The following is a 20,405-nucleotide window of genomic DNA, read 5'->3' as shown; positions in this document are numbered from 1 at the left end:
CCTGTCAGTGTGGTGTGTGCGTGCTTGCGTGCTCTTGTGTCTGGCTATACAGGACCCACCAAAGCTCACACACATAATGCCTGAATGCAATGAATGTATAACCCCATTGTACAGAGATTATTTATCAGGTTGCTGTCCTGAAATATAAACTTGTGTGTGATTTTTCCACCCTGACAGCAAATGAGAGCGAGACAGTAAGACATCCAGTAGAAAGTACATAGAAAGGTAATCATACTGTATGACACAGAGGCCATGAAAAATCATTTGAAAATACACAGAAAAGTAGTAAAAAACAAAGCAACTCTTCTTTTGCACAGTGTTTTTGTAGCCTTGTCATCCAGCCCAAAACTTTAAGACTGAACTACTGGCCAGTCTCCTCAGCTAAATGCCCTATCAGAGAGCTGCTCTTTGTTCTGCGGCCCTGAAGCACCCAGGAGACGAGTAGGAGTCAGTTCACCATTGTTGTTGTTTTTTGTCCCATATCTGCTGCTGCTGTGGGAAAGTTTCTACTTATCTTTAAACAGGATTTAACCTCACTTTGATATGATAAGCAGGTCTGAAAGACACAAAATGCTTGTTTCCCAACCTTAGCTCGTCAGTGGTAAATGATAAACAAGCTGACAGCAAACTGACATTACGTCAAATGGGCTCAAGAAATCTGAACAATCAAGAGACATTCACAAACTAGAATTACTATTTTATGGTTGTGTGCCTTCGCAAATCAATCAAATTGCAGTTACAATTTACATCGATGTTTGTGAAAACATGGATACTTCACACACATCTTTTCCCTGGCAGCAAAGTAGAATCTACACAACTGCACAGTTTTTAGGTGGACACCAAAATCCAAGTCGACAAAATGTCTCCCCTCCTGTTTATGAGATGTAATGTTGAAGTGTTTTTGCAGAACATTATGATGTCAAGGTGACACTGACCTTTGACCTTTCGGATATAAAGAGTCAGCACTTTATCATTACATCCTAAAAGACATTTGTCTGAAATGTTGCCATAATTATCGCATGAATTCTTAAATTATGGCCAAGAACATGTTTTGTGAGGTCACAGTGACCTCATGTTCGACCTTTACCACAAAAATCTAATGAGTTCATTTGTGACAGTTTGTGACAAATTTTCAAGTCCGTCTCAGATATTGAGTTCCCAAAATGGGACCAACACAAAGTCACAGTGATTGACCACCAAATTTTAATCAGTTCATCCTCAGCTCAGAGTGGATGTTTCTGCCAAATTTGATTAAATACCCTAAAGGTGTTGTTGAGATAAGACATTCACGAGATAGATGCAAGGCCAAGGTAACCTTAACCTTTGATCTCTGACCACTGAAATCAAATCAGTTCATCATTAGGTCCAAGTGGACATTTGTGCCAAATTTGAGGAAATTCCCTGAAGGTGTTGCTGAGATATCGCGTTCATGAGAATGGCATGTGCAAAAGCACGGGCAGATTATCTGTAAACATAATGCCTCTGGCTGAGGTTATCGCTGGCGCAGAGGCACGAAAATATGCAAAAACCCCATACAGTAGAAAAACAAATTTAGGTAGACGAAATAGCAACACCACAAGGCCTAACTAAGGAAACCAGATGCAGCTACTTTGTGCTGCTGCCAGTCGCAGCTCTCGTCCTCCCATTGAGTTCTGCTGCTGATCGATAGCCCTGTGTGCTGATGCTCAGGCAGCTAACTGTATCAGTGTGGCTAAAAATAGCATCTGCCTGATGCATTACATCACTGAGGGAATGGGGCCTTAGCTGTCGGCCTGCCAGGCTATCCATCTAGACCCGTATCCAAAACACTTAACCTTCACCTCTCCCCTCCTCCAGCCTCCCTTATCCCATCCTTTTCCCTCTACCCCCAACTCTCTCTCCATCCTCTGCTCAAACCTTCATCTCAACTCCCCCTCCTCCTCCTCCTCCCTCTCCCTTCTCCTTCACCTCCCCCTTCTCTCTAACAGCTACCGGTCTGATCTAGCTGGTTCCAGCCTCAGCCTGCACCCTGGGTGTTTCCTCTTATGCCTTTGTTCAGAAACAGATAAAGCAAAATAAAAAGAGAAAGAAAAATATAATATTATCATTCTGTCCTCATTCCCTTCGTCATTTTCTCACAAAAGTAATGCCTTCCTTTTATACAACTTCAATCCTTATCACCACTAATCACACAGCCTGTCCTCATTCAAAGCCAACCAATTCACACTGTTCTTGCAACCTTGGCAAAGGCAGCCTAAATATCTCAAATTAAATATTTATACAAAAAGTACAATTATGGCTGCTTCAAATTTAGTAATGTGACTGTCAACTTTATTAATTTTTCAGTGCCATTTAATTTTTTCTTGCCTTACACTATTGGGTATGTGCAGGCATCATCAGTCTCCTCACGTGCCGCAGCCTCTCAGTTCAAGTGTGTGTGTTATTTATGTGCTGAAGCACGCAGGACAGGCAGTTGCAAGAAGCAGGTCACATGGGGATGGCTGATAGGTGGGTTAGTGGGCCAGCGTGTGTGGAGAAGGAGGAGAGATAAATATGGTGATTTAACATTTGCTGACATGAGGTTGTTAAAATAAAAATAAGTGAAGACAAAAACAGACGAGCCCAGTGTGAGCCGCAGCTGAGATGGAGGATTATTAACTTTTAATGGTGAGAAGTGCCACATATTTAGAGGAATGCTTTAACAAAGCCACTGTTGCTATATTGTCAACATTTTGCACCCCACTGTACACTTCAACATAAGTGCATGCGTGCTACTGAGCAGCTACCTCAAGTGCTTTCTTGAATAGCATGTCCAGTTGCTTAAGGTAAAAGTGATGAAGTAAAGTTCACAGGTGTTTTGGGTTGAACCTCAGGATGAAGCTTACTTGCTGAGCTAGCTGTTGGCAAATAAACACCCACTCCCCTTTAGTCTGTTTCACATTCAAACAACCACAACACTGCATGTACAATTGCTTACGTGATAGAGTGCCTATTTGCTCCTGTGAAGCACGGAGGGACGAAATCAAAGGCCTTTACCAAATATTCTGGGAAATACTTCCATAATGTATTCCCAAAATAAAGTATAAGAGCTAGCAGGTTTCTGAGTTTCAGTGTGATCCAGTGTGACACAGACATGAGAGACTGTCAGCACTTTGAAGAGAATGAGGCAGCTAAAACAAGCTCAAACACTATCAACAAGTTGACAGTGTCACTGCTGCAAGTCGAGGGAATGCGGAAACCGAGAATATCTCAGACTCGTTTGGCGCAGTCTGAAGCTTTGAAGGAAAAACAAATAAGTGGAGCCTAATTAGTGATCAAATATTTTTCCAAAATAAGTCAAACAGTACATATTTTATATAATATATCATCCTAATCATGTTGACTAAACTACTCACAATTATATTAAGGCTGTATCTCCAAACAATGTTAATGCTAAAATCATACAGAGACCAATGCTCATACTAACTTGTAACTCAGCAGGACCACTCACTCGAAGCACTATTTATCTAAGCCCACTCTAAGAGCTTTTTAGCACCTTTTTCACATATCAACTGAAATTGATATCACATGAACATTCATGCACACAAGGCATGTGTGTGCTGGTGTAAACAGGAAGCAGGCTGTCTACTTTGCAGTTGCTGGCTTATTTGCAGAAAATACTTGAGACTGCGAAAAGTAGGACCAGAGATTTTTTTGCTTAGAACAACAATGAGGTTGACCTATTACTGGAAGTAACTCATTTGACCATTAGGGGTTCAAGGTGGCGGAAAACATAAATTGAAAGTGTAGCAAAACAATTTCGTCAACATATTAGAGCAGGAGCATTATTTATCGCAGGAGGAAGCCATGGCAAGGGACACTTTTTCACTGAAAAGACCTAATCAGGAAGCAAAGAAGGGTCTCTGCGTCATCGTTTTCAAAAGTTTTCGTATCAATCCTGGAGTTTCCAAACTAAAACAGTGTCAGCAGCAATAAAAATGTTTTCTCCGCTGGATGGTAGGCATAAACACAGCAAAAGTTAAGCATTAAAAAAAACAAAAATGTATTAATGTGGATGCATCCTTAGCTGTATTCCAGCAGGCCCTCTCTCTTTTCTCTCATTTACACTTCAGTCAAAGACCGTCTACTGCTGGAAGTTTGCAGCTGCTTTCAATCACAGCGGGGCTGCTTTCAAGAAGCCTCTTGAATTTCCTTCCTCAACATCTGGTGTGAACCAGTCTGGAAACCAGACAGAGAATTCTTTGGGCTGCGAGGCACGAGACATATGCACATGGATTTATGTGCGCGCACACACACACACACACACACACACACACACACACACACACACACAGCTATAAAAACACTGAAGCCAGCTGCTCAAGGTCAATTTCCTAAACACACACACTCAATGGGTGTACTTTGCTCTATAACAAACCTCTGTATGTGCTCTAGTGCATACATGATGTGGGTGTGCACCAACGCACAAATGGATTTATATAGAGTCTGCCCAGGTAAACACAGTACCTTTTTTAAGATTATTTTTTGGGGCTTTTATGCCTCTAATTGATAGGAAAGCTTGAAAGGGGAAAAGAGAGCGGGGTCGACATGCAGCAAAGGGCTGAGGCTGGAATCGAACCTGCCGCCGCTGTTTCAAGGACACAACCTCTGCACATGGGGCACCTGCTCTATCTACTGAGCCAATAGATGGAATGCCACACAGCAAAACATCACGAAAACATGACCACCATTTAGTTATACTCACAAATGTTGCAATGAAAGTACTTTCATGGCTTCCAAGGCCTTTCCGTCTCAATGAGATGCATAAAACTTGAAAGAGTTTTATTTCCTAAATAGCAAAGGCCATCTTTCCATTTCCATATGCGACCTATTCAAAATCAGCAGCACAGAGAGAAAAGGTGTTGGTCTAAACCAGGGCTTCTCAACCTAACTTTAAAGATCTGTATGTAGCTCTAAAGAAAGATAGTTGATTGTTGAGTCTCATTGCCCGGTCGTCAAATGCCATCACTTTGGGTTGTTGCTTGGTCTGAATACCAACCCAAATCTTCGGTATTTGACAGTAAAATCAACTATCTTTCTCTAGAATTACATAAAGACCTATAAGCCTAAATCTGATTATTAAAAAAATTCTGAGGTCCACCTTGCCTAATAAATGAGAAAAAAAAAAAGAAACATGTATACACGTGTTATGCCAATGTCGGCTGTAATGATAATTGAGATGCTTAATGAAATGCAACATGCCTTTCTTATACATGCACATGTATGCTTATATAATTATGACAACGTGAGTGCCATCACAGGTGACACTTAAGCCACTCCTGTTTGCAGGAAAGCACACAGAGCAACCTGTTGCATCACTTCCAGATTGTCATAAGGATGGGGGCAAATCTAGGACAGAGGCCAACACAGACCCACTAAAGCAGCTCCATCCACTGCCGTCCAACGGACCATCGATCCATGAAAGGATTCCTTCCGTGCAAATTGGCTGATCTGCCGCAGCTCTCGGTGTCTGTCAATGGGTGGATGGAAAGCTAATCAATTTGTGAGGAGTCTGATCAAGTTAAATAGTCTCTGCTCCATTCATGCTGCTCCTGCACACAAACTTCACTATACACTGTGCTCTGGTACCTCACTGTGTAATTTAGACTTAATCAGAGCAACAGCTGTACTATCATGCACTGTATAATGTCTCAGTTGCCCCCTTTTTAACTACCATACACAGCCTAGACTAAATATGCACAGCGCTAGCAAGACTTAATTTGCATACTATACTGTTTTGATTTTTTTTTAATCAGTCTACTTAGATTAATCTGCACTAGAGAACTTCTTGACCAAATGTTCAGATTCTGCATACCAAAGGTGGAAGATGTTGATGGCCTCTCTACAGTTGAATTCATTCAAGGAAACAGGTGGAGGATTTGACTTAAACCATTTCCTTTTGGCTATCAGTGCAGCAGTTTCTTAGTGTGCTCCAAAAGAGGTCTGGTCATAAAACGAAGACAGCTCAGGGGAGTCATTGACAAGGCACTTCATTCACCGCTGCTATTGAACTTGGCTCCGGCTGTGGAGCTACAGTGACCCCTACAGGTCAGAAAGACGAAAAGCGCTGTAGGCTGGGGCTGTGTTTGTAATGCTGGGTGTGTGTGAGTGTGTAGGGTGGAGTGGGTTAAATGAGTAGGTTTTGCACATACGGCCATCTGTGTATGCTTTCCTATATTTGCTCATTCATTAATGCAAGCATATGCATGTGTTTCATAACTATGACATAGTGGATCTGGCTCTGTTTCCATATTGTGAACAACATTTGCCTGTGCATTTATGTGTGTGAGCATAGTCACATGAATGTGATGGAATAAGTGTATGTGTGTATGTTTGCGTTGTGTTTAATGTTTTCTTCCAGATTTGAGATACAAATGAAGCTAAAAACAAACTGGCAGAGCAGACTGATTACAATTTGCTGATAAGCCACAAACAAAAGACCTTATTATAGATACGGTTATATTTGATTACCGTTTTCCATTTCCTTCTTCCATTCAACATTTCCTGATTCTTGGAGGAAGTTACGCGACTCTCATTTTCTATTTCAGGCTGTTAAGCTGGCATCACAGAGCTGGCTAAATTCCTCTTTCTGTCTCTCTAATGTTGCAGTTTGCCAGGTATGAGAAGCCCTTTCAAACAGAAACTTCACAAATATTGCTTAACGTCAAGAATAAAAATAAACTGTAAAATATTGCTAAAAAGAGATGGCATTGTAATGAATATGCTGTGTCATATGTAACAACAAGTGGTAAACATCCTGTTCAACCTGACCTGGAAAACCAGAGCAAACATCAAGCTGAAATGGCAACATCACTGACCTCAGCAGTTTTGGGGTAAACTGAGTTTTCATTTCTCTAAACCTCCAAGGTTCACTCCTAAACAAAAGGTCTGCCAAGACAAGCTGTCAGGCTCCAAAAATAGAGCAGGGTTCTGGGGACTTTGACAACTGTAGGCTCCCACTTTGTTTATCATTCACAGCGTTGGCAGCCTGTCTGATTAAGTCCTTGATGACAAACCAAATCAAGCACAGAATCAGGTAAAAGGTGCCTGCTGCTGCATGGAGAGTTGAGACTACATCACTAAGCAGGCCAACAATGACTTATGTTACATTTTAAATAGATTTCTATATGCCAGTACATTTACTAGACCTGGGTCTTAAATGTTTAAGTTATGAGCCTATCAAAATAAAATAAGATAACAGGGAAGCCAGCAAGTGATAAACGATATGAGCCCTTTACTTGCCACAAGTAATTTTATGCCCAGATATCTATCTGCTGATTGTATTGTCTTTATCCACTGAAGCAGGTAATGGATGGGAAGTCAATGTGCTACAGCCACAGGGAAGTAATAGGTCACATTTGTTGGCTATAGATTTTGTTCATTCGGATATTCTAGAAGTTCCTATCACACAGTGTCTTTTAAACACATTTTACATAAAAATAACTTACTACATACTGCAAATGAACATCATTTTTTAATGTTAATCTGTATTTAAGGAATGAACACAGTGACTTGTTATGTTAGGTATAAGTATAGGTGTGTAGCACGGAAATATCCCATGACCTCAAAAAATACTTGCCCCAGGCATTGACATCTTGTCGGATGTGTGCTGTTTCGTGTCTCACAGCTACCAGACACGACAGACAAGAGCTAACTGCAGAGCCCTGATGAAGGTGAGTGACTACTGTGACCTCCTGCTTCTGTTTACTGTGCTTTTTGTGGAAATAGAGAAAAGTTCATGGAAGTCTTTCAAGGGTCACCAGCTGTTAGGTCAACAAACATTTGGCAAAAATAAGGGTGTAAGTTCCAGAGTCCAGAAAGGGCAGATAAATCTGCTGCAGCACAATGTTTGGTTAGAAAACCAGTACTGTTAATCTAATCGACACTAGCAACAGCAATTGTTACTATTAGCGTATCAATTATCACAGGTTGGGAAAGGTGACCACAGATACACAAATGTAACTTCTTGCAATCTATGCAAACTAACCAAATCACGTTTCTTTAAACCATTTTTTTTTAAAATTCCAGTTGCATGTTATCATGTAGCAAATACGCTGAAACTTTACGTTTCAACAAAGCAGGTGTGGTTTAGACACAAAAATCACTTGGTTATGTTTAGTTTAAGATTGTGACTGTTTTGACTTAGACACAATCCAAGCTGGAAAAGCAGCAATGTCTTCTCAAAAGCAACCAAGTTTTGCTACAAGAAAAATGTTGTCACAAAAAACATATCCACGTTCGGAGGCTGAAAAGACGCTGAAAAAAACAGCCATAGTTGTTGTTTCTTCATCTCAAACAGAGGTCTGCAGCTTAGAAGGCGTCTAGCCTCAGTGGCATCTACTATCCCATCTACTGCTCAGTGACAAAGTTGTTCATATACTACATCACCTTAGAAATATTGATATGATATGTATAAAACATGCAAATGTGACACATTAGTGGTTTGCAGAAAGTTACGATGAAAACATTTTCTTCTGACGACTGGGCCGGCAAAAACACAGTACACGCTGATATTGAATATGATGAATACTACACAGCAAAATGGCATTATATCCTTAATACATTAAATATTGAAGAAAGTGAGTCACTGAACATAAGTTTCATATTATTGCTCAACAGTTTCCTAAGGAAACCTGTTCTTGACCAACAAGGAATAGCTCATATTAGCAGAAGACTGTATGTGCGTGCATGAGTGTTTCATCCTGATGGCAACCTAATGATGCAATCCAGATAGGACTAATGTTTGACCACCTTGGTAGATAAATAGCTACACCAATTCCAGAATAATTGCTGCCTTTGTGCAACAGTACACAGGTGAGGGCTACAGGGGATGTCTACATTTCTATTACAACAAAGGGGAAACTGATGTGTGTTCATACTATATACGAGTGTGCCTAGTGTGTCAGGAAAGTGCTTTAGACTTGATCATTGAAATTAGTTGAACGTCGCTTTATATCCTCATGAAAGTGTATGAATAAGTTGTACGTGACAAAGAGAAGGTCAGCATGAAAAGGCTATGACATTAGCTGAGCTTTTATTATTATGTTACAGAATTTATGGTTTGATAATGGTTAACTATTGTGTGAAGTCAATTAGTGCAAAATAAATCAGCATGATTATGCTGTAGGCTGTGTACTACAGCTGTGAGTGTAAGCCTTAGTGTCCCTTCCAATACTGTCAAGGATTTTCGGGAAATAAATGCACATTTGATAGGCCTGAAGGATAGAGGCAAAGCATTCTTGTGAGAAACACAGAATGTAAACATAACTGTGTTTACAAGAAAAATCCACAGGGTGCTTTTGAGGACTAGCAGTCATTTCATTGTTGATGATGTAATTACACTTTGACATAAATGGTCCTGACAGACATCCGGATGTTTGTTATGTCTCTGAGAGTAAGTCAAGTGGCTGTAACCAGTTTAGGGACAAACAACATGTGAACATCTCATCGTTTGTTAAACTGATGAGTCACACAGGATGTGGCCAGCTGCTTTCGCCAAGATAGAGAGAGAGAAGGCTATGGAGAGACGGAGTGAGATAGTCTTTTTTGCGGCTCGTAATGTCACAGCGCCGAGCTGAGCCCAGCAGCAGCCAGAATGATAAAGGGGACAGAGAATAGAAACAGGGGTATTACTCATCATTTTGTGATATTAAGGTTGGAAGAAAGGAGGAGGATAAAGCCAGGGGGGCAGAAAGACAGATGAAAGTAAAACAGGAAAATTAAGACATGAAAGAGAATTTAGAAGCAAATTAAGCCTCACTTCTCAGTATCAGGCAAAAGGGACAAGGTCACACTGAACCGAGTATTGTGTAGGGGGAAAGATGCTGCTGACTGAGAGAGACGGATCAGATGAAGAGGAGAGGAGTCAGGGCAACACTAGGCACAAGGTGTTGGACCAGCCAGAAGGGTGTAATGTGAGTCTCCCAAGAGGCTGTCTTCACCTCTCCACTGTCCTGTCTACACACACACACACACACACACACACACACACACACACACACACACACACACACACACACACACACACACACACACACACACACACACACACACACACACACACACACACACACACACACTGTAACACAGGCCCTGGCTGCTGATACTTTATACCCTTCCATCACTTGCCTGCCATTAGCTCAGGCTGACAGTCAGTAAACAGCTTAGAATTGCATTAAAATCTTATCAAGGGCATACTGTATAGTTTATCTTTCTCTTTATTTGTTAACAACTCCAAGCAAAAACAAGAAATCTATCTTAATCTGAGTAAAATATACTGGAATAATCTATTGTCTAAGAGTGGATGGGAGAAGAAGTGAGCAAATACTGTGTTTTCTTCTCATGCTTCCTCTTCTTTTGCCTTCTAATTTTGTTTCACTTCAACACTTGTGGGAAAAGGCACAGAGTAAGATAAGATAGGCATACTCTCTGACGTCAACCAAAGAAGCAGACCCGCATGAACGCACAAAATCGCTCTCTGTTTATTAATTTAATGATTGATTGGTCATGGTGGGAACAGAAAAACTTCCTCAGGAAAAGCAGTCAGTCGCTTACTTCATTACAAAGACTTGGGTTACGTTCTACAGCCAAGGACATGCTAAGGTCTTGGATTACGCAATTCATACATCCCCTTTTCTGGAGGGCTGAGAAACTCACTGCACACGCTTCCCCCCGACGCACACACTCACAAACAGACAGTAGACGCTGACGACAAACAGGAACTTTAAGGAATCCTGACGGCAATCAGACAACTTCATTACTCTGTTCAGAGACTGGAAGTGAGGGTGGTGGGCGGTGTAGAGGGGGAGATAGAGTCCCGTGTTTATATGTGTGCTTGTGTGTGTGTGGTTTTTGTGGAGTGAGGCGCAGACGTCTGAATGCTGGATCCAGTCCCAGAACTAACAGGAAATCCTTTATAACTGGAGCTAAGAGTCACCTAAACACCTCCCAGATACTGGAATAAAGCACTGGGCCCACTGGGATAAACACTTCATGGTAACTGTGCTGTCTGGGGTGTGGAGGGCTGTTTAATTACAATGGATGAGAAATTAAACTGTGTTTTGTTTGCAATAGAGATGGAGATTAGAGTTTCCTTTCCCACGTCAGCACCTGGATACGTGTGTTTGAGCACTCACACATCTCCAAAATCCCATTCTGTATTTGACCGGGCTGAAGTATTTTATATGAAATGTCAGAGTTTTGTCAATCACATTATTAATAAACAAGGACCTAACATCACTGGGCTGTTTATATTTAAATACTTTTTTTAAAGTGACTTTCAATAGAGTCTTAAACTGGGGGGGCGCAATAGCACATTCCCTATTTCCTACGCTCCTACTCCCTGCTCCCTTGATCCGACCACACTAATCTTTGAAACTAGCTGTCATTTTGAACTCCACACCTGCAAAGTTTCGTGACTGTATCTTTGCATCTTGCAAGGTTACCATGTTATCTGCGCCTGCCATAATAATCAAAGGGGCCTTTGTGGTAGTTCCTGCTACAACAGGTGTCACCAGGGACCACATTTTGTCATGATGACGCACACATACACAGACTCACAAGGTGAGAACATGATTGCAGCTGGTAAAGAGGATATTGAGTTTTTCTGCCTGAGTGCCTCAACCAGTGAAGGGCAGTAAAGACGTGTTAAAGTCCTGGCAGCAGCATTTTGTATCAGCTGTGATCTTTTGATATTTCACCTACTGATGCCACAATAAAGTATGTTACAATAGCCAAGTCCGGAGGAGATAAAAGCCTGGTTGACCTTTTCTAGATGTTCAGATTAAAGGAATGATCTGATCTTGGTTAAAGTGAAACAAAACCAGCACCAGTGGGACCCACACTGTGCGGTAAAGGGCTGTTAAGTACAGCAGCAGATCCTGGGCAGGGTCTTGCTGGGGAAACTGTCCGTTATGGCTAAAAGCAAAATAAGATAAGTTTTCCTGTAACTTTTCTGACAAGATGCAAACCACCATTTTTTAAAATGGGATGATGAAGTGCCCTAGGAGCTGAAAGATGAGAAAATAAAAGGGACGTGATGCAAATAAAAAGAGAAATGACACCATCAGCCACCGACAGCAGTTGCGTCTTACAGGCCTCTAATCCATCAATTTTGTGACCTCTCTGTCTGTACTATCATTGATTTATGTTTTGGTAACATGAATGCAGACTTATGATGGCAGTGATCTGTCCCCTGCAGACACAGCAAAGCCGCATGAACACTGATTTAGGAGTTAATAATGTGGTTAATTAAAAATAATTGCATTTAGGACTGCATTTAATTGTAGCCCGAAGGATCATGAAAGGATCATATTCTGTGTATTTTTTCTTCATTTGCAATAAACTTAAGTTTCTTCGACCTAATGACAACAACAAAACTGAAAAAATTGGGGGAGTAAAGCACGACATATTGGAGAAAAAATGTGCAAAGGGGTTAATATGGATGTGTTTATTATGTTTTAGAAAAATAGGATAAATTGTCACATAGTTATATTTGTAAAATATTTGTTCAGTTCATTTTATGTGGATGGAAATAAGGAGTAAATCATTAAAACTTTCAAGTACATTTTCACATATATAAACTGTGCTTACATACCCAAAATCACATGCACATCAACAAACATGCACCCATACGACCAGGTGAGGCTCACTTACATGGTACATATGCACTGGGTAAATTTCCACTCCATGCAGACAATCTTCAGTTGTCTTGCTGAGGGGAGGACAAAATGCTGGCCAGAGCCAGAGACTGTCACCACACCACCTCTGATTTGACAAAGGCGCACACACACACACACACACACACACACACACACACACACACACACACACACACACACACACACAAAACCACTATCGCTCACAGTGAGAGGACTCTCCCTTGAGGTGGTGGATGGGACAAATCATTATTATCTCTCAGTAGGAGGTCTGACGTGCATATCATTGTCAGTGGCCGCTTTCTCTGTCACCCTGTGGGTGTCTTTAAACCAAAACCAGATCAGTTTGACCCTCCAACACCTTTAACAGCCTGCTGCTATATCTGAAACATTGTTGGATCTATCTTGCTAGCTTGCTAGCTATCTTGCTAAAACTATATAAGCTGCCAAGACATATCTACTTTAATACTGTGCAATCTGAGTTACAGTACTTCCCCATCCTTTCATTTAAAAAATCCCAGAACATTAAAAAGTAAATATTAGTCTTTGGGTATATAGTTGCTACAAAACACTGGAAATACACTGCACCAGCTGTTGGAAGACACGTACATTTTCTACTTAAATTGAACTGTAAAAAGTCACATGTCATATTGACATCAATAGTTTGGGAAACAGTTGTGATGGCACTCACAACTGTTTCCCAAACTAACTTGGCGACTAACTTTCTGCATATTTGTTGGCCCTACCAATTGGCCTATGACTGCAATGAGTACATATTGAACATATTTTTATCTATTTATTACACTGAGGATGAGATGAAACATTTCCCTCTCACTATCATGACCTTTTTTTAAAAGAGCAGCACATTTGAGGCTGCAAAATATGGTGTCTGGAAACAAGACGTTAGGTTTAGCAAGAGAAACTTAAATGCAGTATTCACAACAGATGCCATATTAATCTTTTGAGTCTGCCAAATGTTCTGTTCCTCTGTCTATTCTGCAAGCATGGTCGTCATCCTCTCTTGCTTGTACTTGATTTCTTTTCTCTAGTAGATTAACACCTAAATGTATCACCACGGATGCCCTCAGGTCTGTGACATTTTCTCACTAGAGGCTATAGAATTAAAAGGGGTGGCAGCGAGACAGTAAGACAATTAAAAACGACATAAATCGAACCATAAGCTTCTACCTTCTGTGTGCCATCCACCTGTTCTTAACTCTCAGACTCTCGGAGCGGGTCAGGACATTAGTTTGGTTCTTTCTAGCTGACTATAGCTGTTGCAGGGAGAATAAATCAAACCGGCAGCTTTAATTTTCTCCCCACAGAGGGCAAAGTCAGTGACTAATTACAGCCCGGCCACCACAGATGGAGAGCCCTCTCCGTCAGAGGTGGTTGGAACTGAACCTGACAGATCAAATCAATGGTGAGGCACGAGCAAGGCTGAGACCCACAAGTTCAGGAGACATGTCTGTCACTAATCACATCTCCTCAAAGATGCAAGATCTCTGGACTTCCTGATACAGAAGTTAAACACTAATCGCTTTCTAATGCCTAACTTCGACTGTCAATACAAAGCTGAGATGCACCCCAAATTCCAAACAACAAAATATGCACAAGTCTGACAACAGCTGAGGATTGACCACCGGCATGACTAAACCATGTAGCGCTGTACAACAGTTACAGACTCCGTTTTACTGAGATGTGGATTCAGATATCTGGTTGTTCTTCAACAGACCTCAGTGGTGATTTGGTTATGTGGTTTAACACATTTACATACTAATAAGACTCAATGTTGTCAAACTGCAAGCTCCAGATGCATAAAAAAAACCACACAAAAATAAAATAAGAAAAAAAAATAGCAGTACATCGATGCTTTTAACAAGTGCTGTTTACATGTGAAATGAAGTCGTAATTATTGATCTGCACTCGTTCATTTTATTTGCTTTTATTATTTACTTATATGATGTATTTTTTTTTCCTGAGAAGAGGTTGTATATAGTATAGCCTTTAAATCTATTTATCAGCTTAGCTCCAATTCAACAGAATGTAGACTGACTACGGGGTATGATTTTGGTGTGACAGCATCACTTTTATGTTTTTCTTGTGTACTTAACCACTGGGGAAAACATAACAGAACTAACAGAAAGCCTACTTCATCGGACAGAATACAGACAGAACTGAACAGTTTAACCCACAATTTCTATTTCCTGATTGTTATTGGATCCTCTTCATATTTCTAAAATACAGTTCCTCCCGATCAAAACAAAGGATGGGGGACAACATTTTTGGAAAGTGAGAAGGAAGAACATTGGTTATGATGACCAAGCTATCACATTTTGAGAATTAAAGGTCCGTATATTGGTAGAAATGGATAATAATATATTAAGTATGTTTTCTTGAAAAAATAAGAGTACCATTGGTTTCTTCTGTTACCTTACAATGAGCTGTTTATATCTACTTATAAAGCAGGTCCTCTTCCACTGAGTTTGCCAGTTATTACTACAGTAGGCCATAAAGAACAAACCCAACACTGGCTCTAAATAGCCAGATAGGTAGACAAGCCATTTGCGTTCCGCTTCAGATCCGTAACCTGAAACTGCTTTACTCAGTGTTTTTACTGGTTTAACTTGCTAGTGCACACATCTCTTTGTGTATGCATAAAAATAAGGAGTGAGTCAGAAAGGCACATTCAGTCTTCTTGATTGACCTACTTATTTGTTTGGCAAGAAGAACACTGAATAGAAAAGCAACAAAAAATCATCTCCCATGCATTTATGGAAAAAGGAAGTTATATTTTTTTCTATTTCTACTAAGCCATCACAGATCTGGGACAAAGTGCATACTTAAGTGAAGAGAATGACGTCAATTGGTCTATTTTCATTCAGCACATCCAGCGCAGTGAGCCCATCATTACCTCCAAAATATTCCCGACAGTAACAAACGACCAGTCAGAGGGTACATCTTAATACCAGAGCGCACATTCAGTTAGGCCTTTAGTCTGACTGTCTGGAATCTAACCAGGCCTTCATCCCCTGGCCTTGACTAGAAGGCCACAGATATATGGCCATGTATTTTATAAACTATAGCACAATCTCAGACACGTGCGCACCCAAGGAAGACGGCCTTAACATGCAGTACAGTACCAACAAAGAAACAGAACAGAACGGAATTTTCCATCCAAAACCCTTTCAGGTTCAGGGGCTCTGCCTGGGCCATAAACAGGTTGAGCCCGAGGTGGTTAGCCCCCAACGACAGTCTGCTTTAGTAGGGGCTCGTGTTTGTCAACCAAAGAGAGGGGGGACCAGTGGAAAATTACCAGTCCCGCACTCGCTCACGCACACACACATGCACACATACACACACACATACATGGTGACCAGCTGAGAGGCTAACCTGCAGCCGCATATCTATCTCGCTCATTGCTTATGTGACAGCTTGCGTTTTTAATGGGCGAGGGTGCGGGGGACATGGTTGTGTTGTCAGGACGCGCCGGCCCGCAAACGACGCAACCAATGACATTGTGTATTCACGTCTGTGCACATTTCCAAGAAAATACCTGTGACATGACTAGTGGCTAGTCAGAAGGGTTGGTAGCATGCAGCATATGTGTGTGTGTGTGTGCGTGTGTGTGTGTGTGTGTGTGTGTGTGTGTGTGTGTGTGTGTGTGTGAGTGAGTGTGTGTCTGTGTGTGTGCACTCTAAGTTTAAACTATTCTAATATAAAGCGTGTGTTCTTAATATTTCAGTCAGTATGAAAGTGAAGGTGTGTGTTGCACTACACACATTACAGCCATGTTAATGTGTGTGAGCTACTGATCCATGTAGCGCAAAGAGATGAATGCTTCTACAACAATCTCCAAAGGTTCCCTATCCATCTACATTTAAGGCCAAACAGAGAATCTGCAGATACGATTAGATGAAAATGCCAAGAAACTAACACAGATAATGTGGGAGTATAAAGGTCTCAGTCTTCATTAACTGTGAATGGTGGGTGTTAGTGCTCGTTGCGGCCTTTATAGTAAAGCTCTGTGGTACTACATAAAATCTGTGTTACCTGGGTTCCAAGGCAGCTCACCATCATGTGAGTGAGCAGTTTGGCAGCGAACATAGGGAAACGGGAGCACAGCACGTGGGATATAATGGCCAATGCAAAGCCTGTGAGGGAGAAGTGAAAGACATGGAACCAACATTAATGTTAAATTAACAATTAATTCATATCAGTGATGGCTATTTATAACAGTGTGGGAGGAATATGAAAGGAATGCACCAGAGAGATAGCTGAAGCAGCAGTGGGCACACAGAAAAACAACGTGAGCAAGGGAAGACACACAGTAGGGGGAATGTGTTTGTACCTGAGGCGCAGATAAATCCTGAGGCATAGAAAGCCTCGTTGTAGGATGCAAGCGTGGCAAACTCTGCGTAGGCTGTGTAGATAGAAAAGTGGGAGCAGGCACATTCCACATAGTTCCCACTCTCTTTCACAACCCTGCAGTACTGACCATCTGATGACCAGCTAGAGGAGACAGGAGGGGAGAGGATGCATGATAACACACGACTATTACACAAGGGTAAAACGAAACACAAGTGATGCAAATAACAAGGCAAGGTAATGAGTCTGATGTATCCCAGGAGGCAACCCTTCGGGACCAAAAAATGAAGCCAGTGTGGAAGTGCCAAAAAACTGTTGTCCCTTGAAACGCCACTTAAGGCTGGCTCAATCCCCATAGACCCCATATTAAAATGTCCAACCTTACAGCAGAAATAAACATGTCCACAGTCTGGTACAAAAAACCTTTTTTGTCTCTATAGATACATGTCGTGTTCATGACAACTATGCAGGGAAAATTCTTCACATTTTATTAAGGCTTAAAGTTATGCAGGACCCGTTGAGTAACATGCTGCCTTTACTTAAATCAACAACAACAGAAAGTCGGTGATAGTCGAAATGCCGCACTCAAGGCAACAAAACAGCCAGTGCATGTACCTACATCCATTATTTTATAGAGTTTAAGTGACTCTCATCTCACCCCAAAGACACTACGCATTACAAAAACGTAAATTTGTCACAATGCCTTACATTAACACACATCTTTTTGGATTATTTCTCGGCACATTGCATTCATCTCTTTACTTTAAACTGTGAACTTATGTACATTCCTTGGCCATTCTTTGGACATTCCTACACAAAACCTCGCTGCTCTTCATTTTTAAAACAGATACATTCTACATATTAAAAAAAATAAATAGATAAAAAGACAATTTAAATATATTTATTTATTTATTTTTCCATTGTTATATGTTCCCTGACTGTTTCGTTACTTGCTTTTATCTTTTTTATCTTACTATGTTAATTGTTATGCAACAAAACACTAAGGCAACTTGCCTGTATCTGAAAACCTACCTGACAATACACCTAATTTTGATCTGTTTTATGTCCAATTTGCTCCTCTCTGGAGTTTTGGCCTCCTTTAGTGTTACCTATCACAGATGCTCTGTGATGTTGTCGATGTGCTGGATATGGTTGCACAACTAACAGGGAGGAATAGAGTGAGCAGTTTTTAAAAAGCAAAAAAAAAATAGTCTTCTAACAACTGAGTCCTCTCTAGTCCTTTTTATTTCGACCTTACATTCACAGCAAGAGAGCCACACTACCACAGCGACCTTTCCCTGTCAGTGACTTTGCTTCTCTCTCCACCTTTTAGTCTCCCTCCATATCTGTTCTCTCATCTGTTTTCTTTTCTGCGATACATTGTCCAAGTAGCAGTTCCGGCCAAACCGAACCTGCCAATTCTTAACTTGTAACATAGTGTTCCAGCCAAGTCCCATTCCACGCCCCAGGACTGTCCTCAACAAACTGGCTCTGAGCAGGAGAATTCACCAGACTGAATGTGCAGATATTAAACAGAATGGAGAGACTTCCCCCGTGGCCACAGAGAGGCCTCGCTGAGAGGCTGTACCTGGACTTTTGCCCTTCACTTAGCAAATCAGTCTCTCTCACGCAAATGTGAGGATGATAGACAGAGATGAGCTTGGGGTCACAGTTTTAGATTGTTAACAATGTACATACATTGGCCAATGGACATCTTAGTTAAGAGAAATTTCAATTAGTAAAGAAAAAAGTTTCAGTTGGCATACAGAAAAATAAACAACCTCAACCGCTGATATTACTAGGTAACACTGACACAATCGTGGTCGTATCATCAAGAATATAAACATTTTATGTCAACTTGCTGTTTCATGGCTGAGCATGCATCTGAACTGGTGTGTCTGTGGTGGATTACCTTGCAGTGGTCTGGTTCCAGAGAAGGCACAGAGACCGGCCAGGTTTAACTTGCTGTCCGGGGCTGTGGATACGATACAGCACCTCACTGCCATCTTCTAGGGGTCGTGACCTTCTGTCCTGGAGGCTCGCTGAGAATACCTTGATATAAACGGAAAAAAAGAAGACGCTTGAGATATGGAAAGAACTAAATACTTTAAGTCTTGTTTATAATGGAGTAATACTGCCACCTGCTGTATTTATTGAAAAAAACACGATTTGAGATAAAAATGAAGTCTGACCAACCCAGTGCGTCCCTACCTTCCCATTGAGAGCGGTGTTTGTATCATTGGTGAGAAACCAGTGCTCGGTTCTAAACTCAGTCAGCTGAATTCGGCTGAGGTTGCCACAGTCCGCAGTCGAGACCGCTGGTACTGCCAGCAGGGTGTCTGGCAGCTGGAAGAAGTCTGCATTACGTCCCCTGAATTTGTATCCATTGATCTGCGTGGGGTACCACTGGAAGGCAGAGATGGTCATATATGGACATGTTTCCAGGATCGTACCCCGTCTGGAAAATCAGACAAAGAAAATCACTTAGAATACTAAGCATGAAACATTGCTAATAATATTCAAAGGGAAAATCCTTGCGGCAACATGCACAATAATATAATGTTCATCTGTAGTTAACACATATTGAACATCTTAAAATACTGATATCTCCCTTCTGCTCTTCAGTCGTTTTGAGAAGGGAACACTCACATTTCACACTGACTTTGTGTGAGGAGGGAGAATGCAAATCGCTCGGCCACCTCAGCAAGGTGGCTTAGGCCTCGGGTGTCGACTCTGCTGGGATTGGCCAAGGTGCACAGCAGGTCATAGGTCAAATTGCGGCTACTTTCCTGTAGAGGAGCCCTCTCTGCCTCTGCAAGCACCTGGCTCAGAAGAAACAGGATAAATGGAGAGAAAGATGGAGAAATTTAGCAACAATGTATTCCTCTGCTCTTGTTTGCAAGTCTATCCCTGGATTAAACTCTATGTGTGATCTGCACTTGAGTTTTGTATCTATCTTTTCCAACACTTCTGGCTGGCACTGTCACTGTCTTTGTTTTAGGCCTCTGTGTTACACAGCTTTTATAGTGATTTAATGCCGCCTTTTCTTTACTGTCTCTTTCCCTTCTCTTATGCGCTCTGTGTGCTCCCACATATCCTCATGCTGTGTAACTCATTCCTGCTGTCTCTACTCTCTCTGCCGTCCCCCGCACACCCCTTCACATTAAATTACAGCGGTGTCTCCGCTTGTCTGGGGGCTTAGAAAGTGCAATATGGAGACTCTAACATCAGAGCAGCGTGGTGATAGTAGCGCTCATGTAGAGTGACAACTGAGACCTTTTCAGTGACAAACTGGTCCTCAGATCTGTCAGAGGAGTGAAGTGGGGGTGATGTATGCCCTAAAGCGAAGATCTGTCTGAAACA

The 20,405-nt window shown here is 41.4% G+C and overlaps 1 protein-coding gene across 1 annotated transcript in view; it reads right to left on the bottom strand.

The window, feature by feature from the left end:
• The window catches only part of adgrv1 (adhesion G protein-coupled receptor V1), a 112,795-nt gene that overhangs the window by 41,792 nt on the left and 50,598 nt on the right, over positions 1–20,405 (bottom strand). Inside the window, exons 83-87 of the mRNA XM_042489006.1 lie at positions 19,692–19,864; positions 19,254–19,500; positions 18,955–19,094; positions 17,026–17,186; positions 16,728–16,828 (exon numbers count right to left, since the gene is read on the bottom strand). Of these exons, the coding sequence (XP_042344940.1) occupies positions 16,728–16,828; positions 17,026–17,186; positions 18,955–19,094; positions 19,254–19,500; positions 19,692–19,864 (822 nt within the window). The remainder of the gene's footprint in view (positions 1–16,727; positions 16,829–17,025; positions 17,187–18,954; positions 19,095–19,253; positions 19,501–19,691; positions 19,865–20,405) is intronic.

Source organism: Plectropomus leopardus, chromosome 6, assembly GCF_008729295.1.
Source record: "Plectropomus leopardus isolate mb chromosome 6, YSFRI_Pleo_2.0, whole genome shotgun sequence".
NCBI classification, from domain to species: Eukaryota; Metazoa; Chordata; class Actinopteri; order Perciformes; family Serranidae; genus Plectropomus; species Plectropomus leopardus.
The sequence above is the reverse complement of the archived record's forward strand: the minus strand, read 5'-3'. Positions and strand labels throughout refer to the sequence as shown.